General features: G+C 40.6%; 1 protein-coding gene across 4 annotated transcripts in view; it reads left to right on the forward strand.

Annotated features, from left to right (window-relative positions):
* Positions 1-14,742, forward strand: part of pop1 (POP1 homolog, ribonuclease P/MRP subunit) — a 66,296-nt gene that overhangs the window by 10,746 nt on the left and 40,808 nt on the right. For all 4 annotated transcript variants that reach the window (XM_034173840.1, XM_034173839.1, XM_034173838.1 and 1 more), the window contains exons 5-6: positions 5,375-5,632; positions 5,735-5,822. In XM_034173840.1, coding sequence (XP_034029731.1) covers positions 5,375-5,632; positions 5,735-5,822 — 346 coding nt within the window. The remainder of the gene's footprint in view (positions 1-5,374; positions 5,633-5,734; positions 5,823-14,742) is intronic.

A 14,742-nucleotide genomic window follows, 5' to 3' on the forward strand; every position in this document is an offset into this window, starting at 1 on the left:
CACAGTTAAGGCTGAGAATATTACCTTCACAGGTAGATGATATCTCGGCAACGAGGTGGAGATGACGTCCGGTTTTTATGGAGTGGAATGATGAAGTGTAGATGGATGACAGCTGTCATGAGATAATGAGTGACAGCTGTCACCCCCGGCTGTGTCCGTGGCGGCAGCGCCCTCTCGTGCCTGAAGCCCGCACTTCAGGCAGGGCGCCATCTGGTGGTGGGCCAGCAGTACCTCTTCTGGCAGCCCACACAACAAATAGTTTTAATCCAACAGAGATTTATTGTCTCCTTTGAGAACTTTGATATGGGCTTGTGATGTACGGGGCCTGGTATGGACCTGTGGTTGCTGTGGTGTTGCCCTCATTGTTGCACAGGCTGGAACAACTCCTGAAAGTTTTGCAGAGTCAACATGTACTGTTGCGGGGCTGCTGTAATCTGAATCAGGGTTCTTACCAGAGAACCCTGTTAGCAGAGTAATAGAATGGGGGGAAAAATTACCTTAAAAAGTCGGGGGTTTGGGGGCCGCTGGGGCCCCACTGAGGCTTTTGCATTATGGGCTTATAAAGGACCTTCTTTGTCTGTCTGAATATACTCAGTATCTCTTGAACTTAATTAGACCATGATATTTTTACCTTATTCTTATCATGTTTCCAAAATATTGGAGAATCAGGTACTTAAGTTCACTATAACATGCAAATCATGAGCTTAAAACATTTATTGAAACTAAAACAGTTACATGTATATTTCTGTTATAGACTTGATTAAAGAATGCTTAGGCAGTAACGTAAGTTCTTCTTTTATTCTATCTTGGCGCAGTTGTTGCGAGCTGACTCAAAGCTGAATGTTTCTGACTCATCTCCTTCAATAGAAATCATAAGGAGGTTGTCCAGGGTTTATTCTTTGTCTGTTTTGGACTTCTTTCAGTCCAAACAGACTGCTTCTCCCCTCCCAAGTACAACCAGAGGGAGTTCATGGATGTGAGTTTGGTTGCACTACAAGCAATAATTAAAAAGTTATTGAGATTTTATTCAAATTTATTGGAATAAAAATTTCCCAGTAGTACAACCAAAGGGAGTTTATTGATGTCATATGAGTTTATTTACTCTACAAGCTATGAATTAAACGTTAGAGATTTTATTCAAATTTACTACAATTAAAAAAAAATCCCTGAAATTATATAACATTATTATATGGCTGTGACGCTATGTGGGCTGTGATTGGTTGATTACCGGTGTCATATGGAAAAATATCAGACTGGTTTCCATGACAGTTGGTCCGCAATGCATATTTTCTTTACAAACCAGGAAGCTAAAAATGCGATTAGAAAAAGCAAGTAGAACATGACATACTCCATAAATATCTCAAAAGCATCGGAAAAAAGACACAGATTGAAAGCTTACCAGCTGACAACCAGATGGTCTGTTAGCAAGTTCTTCATGGAGGTGAAGAAAGTGAAAGAGTCCAACACCGTCAGCAGCATATTCGGACAATACTGTAAGTTTGCGTGTTTATATGTATGTAACAGCCATATAATAAAAAAAATTAATAAACCTCACTTGCTCGGTCTGTACGGGGATATCAGACCTTTGTGTTTTTCGCATGGACCTCGCTGCACTCGGTCTGTACTCTCAGTCTGATATTTCCTCATACAGACCTCTTGCTTGGTTAATAATCCTTTAGTCTCTTTTTCCAATCTCAGTGCTGTAGTATAACCACAGGGAGTTAATTGATGTGTGATGTGTCCCTGAAATTATATATGACAGTTGGCAGTGGTGGGCACAGATAACCAAAAAATTTACTTTGATAACAGATAATCAGATAACTGAAAAGTTATCTTTGATAAAGATAAAATGATAAACCCCCCCAAAATGTATTGGAAGTTACAGATAACCGATAAATTCCAGTATTGTCTCTGGTACATTTGCAACTACTAATAAACTGAATTTGAGTTTTAACACCACGATCGCTTCTGGTAGCATCAAAAGCGACAATAGACCAAAACAGTGAGCCCACACTTCTGTCTTTGAACATTTTGCCCCCTGCTGGAAGCTCTTGTTTACTACAGAATGTGCGCTCATTTTATTATATTGTGCCGTGCGCACGTTTTATGATGTTGTGCGCAGGTTTTATTATATAATTGTGCACGCGTTTTATTATATTGTAAAACGTGCACTCAGTATTGTCTTGACACATAAATGTTGGCTTTACACTGCAAGTTTTGGCCCTTTTCAGATGATTTTTCATTTGTGCGCAAATTTTTTTGGACCGAGTTTCAGGTTAATCGCGCGTCCTGCATCGTGTAGTGTACATGGAGTAACAAGCTACGTTTAACATCTCACGACCGCCTCCTGATCGCCGATTGTATGGTCGAATGAAAATCAAACCTGTTTGATATTATTCTGGTTGGCCGTCGTGAGGGTATCCTGCTGCTGAAGAGCTACAAGTGTCCAACCACTCGCACTGTGCATGTGCAAACACTGCAGACCTGTCTTGTAATATTTTATAATATTTGTTATATTTTTTTTGTTGTTTTGTTTTGTTTTTAAACTTTGATGTCTCCCATCAAGAGTTTTTGTAAATTAAGTTTGAAAAAAAAAAAGCTTCTGGAAACACGAATCCGACTTGTGGTTTTTGAACATACAATGTGTGTGAGAACATAAATTAGGCGCTCTGAACTTTTACACTGTGCAGTTCTGTGGTACAGTTTGAACTGAAACCGAGTACAGTGATTTAAAAATATCATACAGTGTCTGCCCAGCTTCAGGACGAATACTGCCATGAACACTACTGGCCAGTAGATGGCAGTAGAGATTGTGAAAACTTGCCAAAACAAAATTCCAGATAATCCGTGTCTGCTACATTTAATATGCATGGAATTTAACAAATGCAAATACAATAACAACGTCTATAAACCCAGAGAATATATTCATGAGAGTTTTAGGCACTAGAGTTTAATGCTGTTGTCCATGGAGCCTGAACGGAGTGTCTGAAATGCATTTGTCCTGTCGTGAACGTACTAAGATTACCCTATCCTACCCATAATGCACTGCTGGACACAGCATGTCCTCACTAAAACCTTAAAAATTAGCGCATTACTTTAAAACTAAAACATATATCTGATATTTTCACTTTATAAAACTTCAGATGTGACAGTAATTTTAAATAACTTGTCCGAAATTATTTTGGTTAAAATTTGAACCATAAGTTAAAAATGTATGCCTCTGGATGACTTGGGTGATATTGCCAGCATATCAGTATGGTGTTAAAAGCAATTTTTTTTTTTTTTTTTTTTTTTTTTTGTGACTGGTTCGTCTTTACTTGCAGAGGATAGAGCAGTTTCTCATAGAAGCAGCTCTCTTGTGTTTGCAGAGGGTAGAACTACACATCTGTTAGGAAACTTTTAACAGGTAGGTGCTTAATGATTTTAAATTTTAAAAATGTTTGTCGCTGTTCAGCTTTGTTTACTATGTTATCGGTCTAAAACTTATCGGACAAAAGTTTATCGGAAGATAATTATTCCGATAATGGTTTTTAAAGTTATCTAAAAAGATAATCCGATAATGAAAACATTATCTTCGATAATTATCTGTTATCGGATTATCGGAACTGTGCCCACCACTGACAGTTGGTCAGTGTGAAGTTGTGGAGAGACCAGATTGTGTATGGAGATGTCCTAACTGTGCTAATGCTAGAGCAGAAGGCAAATTATGGGCAAAGGAATGGCTGAACTTAGTAGCTGCTGAAATTTGTGAAAAATTTGAGAAGATTAAAAACAGAATTATGAAACATAACAAGGAGGAGAAACAAAAGGCTGTAGAATATAATGCCAGTATTGAACAAAAACTGAAAGAACTTGAGAAAAAATGAACAAAATTTGAATACATTTTAAACACAAATAATGGAAGAACTACCTGAAAAGGTGAACAGAACTTGGGAACAGCTGCCTATAATGCAAACACAGCAACCCATAAATGTCTGGGGGAGGGGGTTCTCCGGGTTGGGGGGGTGGCAGTCCTTGGGCATAAGAAATTTAGAGAAAAAAATGTAGTCATATACAGAGCACCAAATTTTTCTCTACGGGATCTCGTGGAAACACTGGAACCTAACCACAAGGAAATTCCAGAAGAAATGACTGAAGGGGGAAATATTACAAAAAAATTGCAAGAGAAAACTGCAACACTGAACAGACTGTCAATGAAGGAAGGGAGAAAAACAGAAAGAAAATAAAGCAAATGATAATATGGACCACTAACGCTGATACGCTGACTAATGACAAAATTGTAGAGCTCAAATGCAGAAGAAGCAGTAAGGAATCAAACCGCCATATTATTATGGTAAATGATGTAAAACCTAGAAGAGAACTCACATTTGGCGAATTTCACGTAGAATGGTATATCACATAAGAAATCAACGTATTCGACAAGAATAAGGGCTTCTTCACACATTACACGATTGAAGCCGACTAGCGCATGAAGGAGGAATTGCATGCCATCCATCCATCCATCCATTTTCTTCCGCTTTATCCAGAGTCGGGTCACGGGGGCAGCAGCTCAAGCAAAGCCGCCCAGACCTCCCGATCCACACACACCTCCTCCAGCTCCTCCGGGGGAACCCCAAGGCGTTCCCAAGCCAGCCGAGACATGTAGTCCCTCCAGCGTGTCCTGGGGGCTTCTCCCAATGGGATGTGCCTGGAACACCTCTCCAGCGAGGCGTCCAGGGGGCATCTGGAAAAGATGCCGAGCCAATTCGCTTTGATGTTATTGATTCTGGAAGGTCAAATCTTTGAATATCTTTTCAACTTTACTTGGCAGACAGCTGCAGCATTAGGAGGAACAATGTTTAATCAGTCAAGTCCCACAACAAACAGAGGATATTATTATTATTATTATTGTTATTATTATTATTATTGTTATTATTCCTTTACATGAGGGACTGTAACTTCAGTTTACAAACCAGAGAAGCGGGACATATTAATGGTTCTGTCCACACCAGAGAACTGTGTGTCCGGTGTGTCTCCTTTCTTGCCCGCAACAACAGACAAGAGTCCCGGTTAGCGACTTTAGTCAGCAGAAAGGTAAGTCACGATTGGCATCTTTAAATGGCTTTGACGAAGGTTGATGGATAAATTATGGACCAGCTGCTTCTGATTCATAATCAATTTAGAGAAATGATCATTTTCCCACTACACAATGTCAAAAACAATGTAACGGCCCAATTGCAGCGTAATTTTTTTCAGGCAGCAGCGTAATGGGCCGTTACTCTGTTATAATGCTAGCGAGAACTATGCTGAAGCTGTTCTGTTCCAGACATGCGTAAATCTCCTTTTCTCCTCAGAGAATGACTATTGATATGTTCGGTGATTTTGTTGCCTCCAGCGTGAGAAGAACCTGGTGGCCAGCTCAAAGAAGAAGGAACTAACAAAGAGTAAGAGTCGCAAGGCCCGCCGACGGCATGGGAATCTGCTGCTGGAGTTCAACCGGCGACAAAGGAAGAACGTGTGGCTGGAGACGCACATTTGGCACGCCAAGCGCTTCCACATGGTGAAAAAGTGGGGCTACTGCCTCGGGGACAGACCCACCTATAAATGCTACCGGCCGTGCTACAGAGCCATGAGCAGCCACTGCCTGCTCCAGGTACAGAACCAAAGACCGGTCCAGAACCTATGGATGGTTCCTGAAGTTTGCTGCTAGTAAAGTTAAGGTGGTAAATAAACACTTTTATTTGTGTCTTCTCAGGACCTTTCTTACTACTGCTGCATTGAGCTGCAGGGAGAAGAAGAAAAGCTGTTGGATTCTCTTTCACTGCTGACAAACAAGGAGACGGGTGAGACAACAAACAACGACAAATGCGAGACATCCATGTTGTTTCTCTGAGACTGCAATCATGGCTGAAAGGTTTCTTCAGTCAAGGAAACCTGGTGTTGTCCTCTGCACTGTACAATGCGACGAGCACAACTTTGTGACATGAACTGCACTTTTACATAACTGATAAATTATACCATTGTTATTGTTTTCAGCACTTTGCTAATATATTGGTGTATACTATTCCATTTGTTGATTGACAGAATTTACCTTTTAAAAGGTAAATAAATAAAGGAGGTGGGGCATCAATCAATCAATCAATCAATCAATTTTTTTATATAGTGCCAAATCACAACAAACAGTTGCCCCAAGGCGCTTTATATTGTAAGGCAAGGCCATACAATAATTATGTAAAACCCCAACGGTCAAAACGACCCCCTGTGAGCAAGCACTTGGCTACAGTGGGAAGGAAAAACTCCCTTTTAACAGGAAGAAACCTCCAGCAGAACCAGGCTCAGGGAGGGGCAGTCCTCTGCTGGGACTGGTTGGGGCCGAGGGAGAGAACCAGGAAAAAGACATGCTGTGGAGGGGAGCAGAGATCGATCACTAATGATTAAATGCAGAGTGGTGCATACAGAGCAAAAAGAGAAAGAAACGGTGCATCATGGGAATCCCCCAGCAGTCTACGTCTATAGCAGCATAACTAAGGGATGGTTCAGGGTCACCTGATCCAGCCCTAACTATAAGCTTTAGCAAAAAGGAAAGTTTTAAGCCTAATCTTAAAAGTAGAGAGGGTGTCTGTCTCCCTGATCTGAATTGGGAGCTGGTTCCACAGGAGAGGAGCCTGAAAGCTGAAGGCTCTGCCTCCCATTCTACTCTTACAAACCCTAGGAACTACAAGTAAGCCTGCAGTCTGAGAGCGAAGCGCTCTATTGGGGTGATATGGTACTACGAGGTCCCTAAGATAAGATGGGACCTGATTATTCAAAACCTTATAAGTAAGAAGAAGAATTTTAAATTCTATTCTAGAATTAACAGGAAGCCAATGAAGAGAGGCCAATATGGGTGAGATATGCTCTCTCCTTCTAGTCCCCGTCAGTACTCTAGCTGCAGCATTTTGAATTAACTGAAGGCTTTTTAGGGAACTTTTAGGACAACCTGATAATAATGAATTACAATAGTCCAGCCTAGAGGAAATAAATGCATGAATTAGTTTTTCAGCATCACTCTGAGACAAGACCTTTCTGATTTTAGAGATATTGCGTAAATGCAAAAAAGCAGTCCTACATATTTGTTTAATATGCGCTTTGAATGACATATCCTGATCAAAAATGACTCCAAGATTTCTCACAGTATTACTAGAGGTCAGGGTAATGCCATCCACAGTAAGGATCTGGTTAGACACCATGTTTCTAAGATTTGTGGGGCCAAGTACAATAACTTCAGTTTTATCTGAGTTTAAAAGCAGGAAATTAGAGGTCATCCATGTCTTTATGTCTGTAAGACAATCCTGCAGTTTAGCTAATTGGTGTGTGTCCTCTGGCTTCATGGATAGATAAAGCTGGGTATCATCTGCGTAACAATGAAAATTTAAGCAATACCGTCTAATAATACTGCCTAAGGGAAGCATGTATAAAGTGAATAAAATTGGTCCTAGCACAGAACCTTGTGGAACTCCATAATTAACTTTAGTCTGTGAAGAAGATTCCCCATTTACATGAACAAATTGTAATCTATTAGACAAATATGATTCAAACCACCGCAGCGCAGTGCCTTTAATACCTATGGCATGCTCTAATCTCTGTAATAAAATTTTATGGTCAACAGTATCAAAAGCAGCACTGAGGTCTAACAGAACAAGCACAGAGATGAGTCCACTGTCCGAGGCCATAAGAAGATCATTTGTAACATTCACTAATGCTGTTTCTGTACTATGATGAATTCTAAAACCTGACTGAAACTCTTCAAATAAACCATTCCTCTGCAGATGATCAGTTAGCTGTTTTACAACTACCCTTTCAAGAATTTTTGAGAGAAAAGGAAGGTTGGAGATTGGCCTATAATTAGCTAAGATAGCTGGGTCAAGTGATGGCTTTTTAAGTAATGGTTTAATTACTGCCACCTTAAAAGCCTGTGGTACATAGCCAACTAACAAAGATAGATTGATCATATTTAAGATCGAAGCATTAAATAATGGTAGGGCTTCCTTGAGCAGCCTGGTAGGAATGGGGTCTAATAAACATGTTGATGGTTTGGATGAAGTAACTAATGAAAATAACTCAGACAGAACAATCGGAGAGAAAGAGTCTAACCAAATACCGGCATCACTGAAAGCAGCCAAAGATAACGATACGTCTTTGGGATGGTTATGAGTAATTTTTTCTCTAATAGTTAAAATTTTGTTAGCAAAGAAAGTCATGAAGTCATTACTAGTTAAAGTTAATGGAATACTCAGCTCAATAGAGCTCTGACTCTTTGTCAGCCTGGCTACAGTGCTGAAAAGAAACCTGGGGTTGTTCTTATTTTCTTCAATTAGTGATGAGTAGAAAGATGTCCTAGCTTTACGGAGGGCTTTTTAATAGAGCAACAGTCTCTTTTTCCAGGCTAAGTGAAGATCTTCTAAGTTAGTGAGACGCCATTTCCTCTCCAACTTACGGGTTATCTGCTTTAAGCTACGAGTTTGTGAGTTATACCACGGAGTCAGGCACTTCTGATTTAAAGCTCTCTTTTTTAGAGGAGCTACAGCATCCAAAGTTGTCTTCAATGAGGATGTAAAACTATTGACGAGATACTCTATCTCACTTACAGAGTTTAGGTAGCTACTCTGCACTGTGTTGGTATATGGCATTAGAGAACATAAAGAAGGAATCATATCCTTAAACCTAGTTACAGCGCTTTCTGAAAGACTTCTAGTGTAATGAAACTTATTCCCCACTGCTGGGTAGTCCATCAGAGTAAATGTAAATGTTATTAAGAAATGATCAGACAGAAGGGAGTTTTCAGGGAATACTGTTAAGTCTTCTATTTCCATACCATAAGTCAGAACAAGATCTAAGATATGATTAAAGTGGTGGGTGGACTCATTTACTTTTTGAGCAAAGCCAATAGAGTCTAATAATAGATTAAATGCAGTGTTGAGGCTGTCATTCTCAGCATCTGTGTGGATGTTAAAATCGCCCACTATAATTATCTTATCTGAGCTAAGTGTTGGGTATTTTCTCCTCCAAACATTTTTAAAACCTTTAACAAGACAAACAGAGTCAAGAAACACCAGTGAGACAGAAAGTCAAATTTTACGCGCGGAGTGCAGTCAGGCTGTACACCAAGGCTACACTAAAGTCTGGCCTGCGCTTCGCTCTTTTTATTAGTGAATCCCTCATCACATAAACAAAAACTTGTCCTAAGGGTGGGGGAATGACGCAAGACAAGTTTCTTCCCGTAACATAAACACACACGTCAATAAGTGCAGCTGTAAGCAAAAACAGTTTCTTTTCTTTTACTCTTATCGTCGAAGGTCAGCACATCTTGTTCGCAGTTATCAGCTGTTCTGCATCTGCCTGGAACACTAAGCATCACATCACAATCAGAATAATAATAAGTACATCCAGCTTCTCATTCCCAGTTCAGATTGACCCCAGCATGCTAAAACAAGGTTGAATAACACGTACATTCTCGGGTTTAAGTGCAAACAGCACAACACCATTCTCATCAGAAAGAAGACAAAAGGTACAAATGTTTAACAGTGATAACATATATATATATAAAATCTTTAACATTCCCCTCCTGTTTATCACCTGTTAAACATACAGTAGTAGTTATCACCTAGCTTAGCACTTCTTTTTGAGATTTTCACTAAGAGGTTCATCATGGTATGTTCTATAGGCTTACACCCCAGAGGTGATGTCATCATTGTCACTATCATCGGTGTCTGGGTCATCATACTTCCATGGGTCTGGGTACAGGTCATGGGAGTCATTGTCCTCCTCGGTGTCGTCTTGCCCCAGGAGTGGATATGATGCTGGTCCCCCTCCTGGTCCTGGACTTATTGCTGCGGTTATCATTCTATTTACAAGGCCTCGGAGACATGGAATACAACAACATCCACACAATGTTAGAATTGCAGCAAATACTGCTATAGACACTAATAGTGAAGAAATCAAAGACCTCCATCTTCCCATCCCTTCCAGCCACCAATCCCAGCCTTCGGTGTTTACTCCACTGTGCTCTTTCATCTTCCTGTTCAACGTCCTCAGCCCGTCAATGGCTTGAGTGAGACTGCCGTCTGCAGCCGTGTTGTTGGGAATGAATGTGCAGCATTGTTCTCCGAACATGGCACAAACACCTCCTTTCTCCGCCAACAACATATCCAGAGCAATACGATTCTGGAAGGCCATAAGGGACGTGGCTTCTAACTGTGAATGGACAGCCTTAAATCCTTCCTCAGTCCAATTTCCTAATTTCTGCACATTGTAGTGGATGTAGTTTATTCTGTCCACGTTTTTATTAATTGAACACCACCAACAGATGGAAGATTCGAATCCAGCTGCTATTTGATCAACCAATTTATACTCGTCAGGCACTCCTCTGGGGACTCCTATTGCATCAATATATGTTGGATTTCCTACTCCTTTCCATTCTCTTTTTACTCTATGCCTGGCTATGCCTTTCTGCCAATCTTCAGGAATAAGAGAGGCTGCATATGTTGTAACGTCTTCAGGGGTCATGGGTATGGCTTCAACTGGTAACAATAATGATATTAATGCACAATAACCTGACACATTTCGTGGCAGTCTGTCAAAGATTCTGTTATCACCACACCACCACCATACATCACTCCTACCGACAGGTTTGAATGTGGGAGTACTATGGACCACATTCTTACACCAGGTAGTGTGGCTTAAGCTACCCAAAGTCTTACTTGTCCCTGTCAAGTGTACACATGTATGGTTAGCATGCCCAACTTTGCTTGAAAATAAAGGTTTGATCTTAGTCAATTTGGTCAATGGATAGATCTTGTCCCACTTAGAACAATTGTTGTTTGCCGCAATGTATGTCTGTGTCATAATAGTCAACAGACAGTCTTTGGGTAATGCTGCCGGTATTACCTGTAATATAGGTCTGGGTCCCATACATACAACACAGTCCTTCTTTGCTGCTAGTCCTGCTTGTTCTGCCATTAAAAGCCAATTGTTATTTTGTCCACTAATTCCTGTAGTTACTAGGAACCAGTCATCTGCCTTCATGTCTTTTGTGCCTTGTACGGACACCCCCTTTACTTGTATGGACACCCCCTTTGACGTACTTAATTCGGTCAATATTGGTTGCTGTACTCTATCTGTTTCACAGAGGAAAAAATGGAAATACGGATCTTTTCCTTTTTTGTATACCCAAAGGAGGAACAACCAACAGTCTCCCTCTATATCAGGTGGGAATATGGTTCCTTTTTCTGTGGTATTTACCACTATAGACAGCTTATCATCTGTTTGATACATTTTGAGAATTTGACTCTGGTACTTAGCCCACTCGGTTTGTGCCCATCTTGGTGTCCATCTACTCCATTCATCGGCTACCAACGTTTCCCATCTCTTATCTTGTTGATCATTGGTCATATACCATGAGAAACTATTTCCGTAATTAGTCCCTCTGTCACCATCCCCACCATCCCATATTCCATGGGTAAGAGCACTATATGGTACAGAGATGACCACAGAAGCTTTTCTAGGAATGCAGGCTTGTATACCAAATCGGTACGCATTGTTCCTATCACAGCTATGTACTGTGGCATTTATTATCGGACTGGGGTCTTCGTTACTTCTTTTTGGTCTCTGCAATCTGCGGAGGTGATCCTTATTATCATGTCTCGTGCTTATGGCTTTTAATAATAAGCCCAATCCGAAAAAGAAAAGTAGCATAACAAGGACTGTCCATGGGGTCCAGAAACCCTCGTTCTTTTGTTTTTTTTCTTTCGCCATTTCTGCACACTACAGCACACCTATGTTCAGAACAGTGGCTTCTTAATGTCTTCTGCTAGCTTTCGTGTCTAACCTGGATCTTAACACCAAGCTCACACACTATTACTAGTCTTGTCCTACTGTTCTTACTGTTTGTCTGTGTCTGCAGAAATGACTTTCTTACAGTGAGTCAAATGAATCCATGTACTTCTTTCCCCAATTTTCAAGGCTGTGGGTGTTGTGAGTAGTACTTGATGGGGCCCTTCCCATTTAGGTGAAGGCCAGTGTTTTCTCTTGATGCTTCTTATCAACACCCAGTCTCCAGGTACCACTTTAGGGTCCTCCTGTGGAGAAATGGGATCATCAGTGTTTGGAACTCTCCCTCGTTGTCCTTCTAACATTTTTCTCATGTAATCCGCCAAATTGGCTTCCTCAGGTACATCCCAAATTTGTCCATAATATGGCAATCAATATTTTCTGCCAAACAATGTTTCATACGGTGTCAACCCCATGGTACTAGTTATGTTTATATACATTTTTACCAAATCTACACAGTGCGTCCATGGTCTGCCTGTTTCCTCCATTGTCTTTCTAAGTCTGTTTTTTACTGTTCCATTCATCCTTTCCACTAATCCGGCGCTTTGTGGATGATAAGCACAATGATTTTTGAGATTGACCTGTAGCGCTTCTCCTACGTATTGCACTATTGTATTAACAAAATGTGCTCCATTATCTGAATAGACTGTTTCTGGTATTCCAAATCGTGGAATGATGTCTTTGCACAATGCCTTAGCCACTGTAAGTGCATCTGCATGTTTTGTAGGGAACAATTCTACCCATTTTGAGAAGGCATCAATTATGACTAAACAAAATTCCTTCCCTTCATGTTTACTCAGCTGTATATAATCCATATGAATCACTTGAAAGGGATATTGTGGTGTTGGAAATTTGCCTCTTTGGGGTCTCAAATTGCCTTGTGAGTTGTGTTTTGCACATGTCATGCATGCTCTACAATGCTGTTTTGCATATGCATCGAACCCATAAAGACAAAAAATAGATTGCAATTGCGATATCATACCCCCTGATGAGACATGCGTCACGCCATGGCTCATAATAGCTGCCCATTTAAACATATTTTTTGGCAATATGGGTTTCTTTTGTGGTCATACGTACAAATCATTTGCATACGTAGCTCCTTTAGCTATCCACATTTGTTTTTCTCTGTCAGTTGCCTGCTGTTGCATGTCAGCAAGCAGTGTATGACCTAAATGCAAATCTGGAGTAGTTTCCTGTACAACAAAAATAGAAGAAGCTGCTGCTGCCTCTTTTGCTGCTCTGTCAGCAAAATCATTTCCTTTTGAAATACTGTCAGAGCCTTTGGTGTGAGCCGCACATTTGCATATAGCAATTTGTTTAGGCAATTTCACAGCTTTCAGTAGTGCAGTTAGGAGAGTGGCATGAGTCACTGGCTTTCCAGATGATGTCACCATTCCACGCTCTTCCCACAGTTTTGCAAACACATGCACTGTGCTGAAAGCGTACTGGCTGTCTGTATAAATTGATACAGCCGTACCTTTAAACAGATAGCAAGCTGCAGTTAAAGCAACTAATTCAGCTGCTTGTGCTGAAAATGAGGATGGCAATGAAGCAGAATCTAATACTTCTGAATTTGTGACAACAGCATATCCAGATTGTGTTTGTCCATAAGCGTTTTTAGTGGAAGAACCATCCACATACACAATTGTACTGTTTGGGATGGGTGTGTCCCAGAGGTCTGGGTGCGCTTTCGTACAGACCGTAGCTACATCAAGACAATTGTGCGGCTCACCATCCTCAGGTAAAGGTATCAATGTGGATGGATTCAATGTTGTACAGCGCTCTACCGTAAGGTGTGGTTGTGATAATAGCAAGGACATACACGAAAGATGTCTTGCTGGGGACAAAAGGCTCATGTTTGTCTGCAACAGAAGTGCAGAGACTGCATGTGGAACTTTCAGTGTCAACTGATGGAATAGAACAACATTACTGCTACTTTGAACAGCCATAGAGGCTGCAACAACAGCCTGTACGCATGGTGGTAAAGCACTTGCTACTGCATCCAATTTAGATGAGTAGTAGGCAACTGGCCTCAATTTTGAGCCATACACTTGAACCAAAACACTAGTCATGAACTTATTCTTACAATCAACTGTTTGAATGAATGGTTTACTATAATCTGGTAGTGCCAAAACTGTGGATGACACTAATGTTTGTTTTACTTTTACAAAAGCTTCCTCAGCATCTTTGTTCCATTCCAACACGGTTGACATTGAAATATCATCCTTGTACATCAAATCAGAAAGTGGACTAGTCAATTCTGCATAGCAGGGAATCCATGCCCTGCAGTAATTAGTCAGTCCAAGAAATGACATCATCTGCTTTTTGGTTTGTGGTTTTGGAGCGTGCAAAATTGCTTCCTTCCTGTCAGACAGGATCGTGCGCCCTGTGGCTGATAATTCATGTCCTAAATATTTTACTTTATCCCTACACAACTGAACTTTGATTTACTCACTTTGTGGCCATTATCAAATAAGAAACATAATAATGCTACTGTGTCAGTTATGCAGTTTTCTCGTGTGTCAGAGGCAATCAGAATGTCATCAACATACACTAATAGTTGGCTATCTGCCGGTGGAACGAAATTAGCTAAACATGCTGACATGACTTGAGAATAAATAGTTGGACTCTCTGCGTAACCCTGCGGTAATCTGGTGAATGTATATCGTTGTCCTTTAAAGGTAAAAGCAAACCAGAATTGACTATCTGGGTGTACTGGCACAGAGAAAAATGCATTACTTATGTCAATTACTGAGAAACTATTAGAATTTGGTCTCAGCGAATTTAACAAGGTGTGTGGATCTGGGACACATGGTGCTCTTTTAATCACAGCAGCATTTACTGCCTGCAGATCTTGAATCATTCTCCACCCCACTGAGGGCGGAGCCTTTTTTA

This window comes from Thalassophryne amazonica, chromosome 7 (assembly GCF_902500255.1).
Source record: "Thalassophryne amazonica chromosome 7, fThaAma1.1, whole genome shotgun sequence".
NCBI lineage: Eukaryota > Metazoa > Chordata > Actinopteri > Batrachoidiformes > Batrachoididae > Thalassophryne > Thalassophryne amazonica.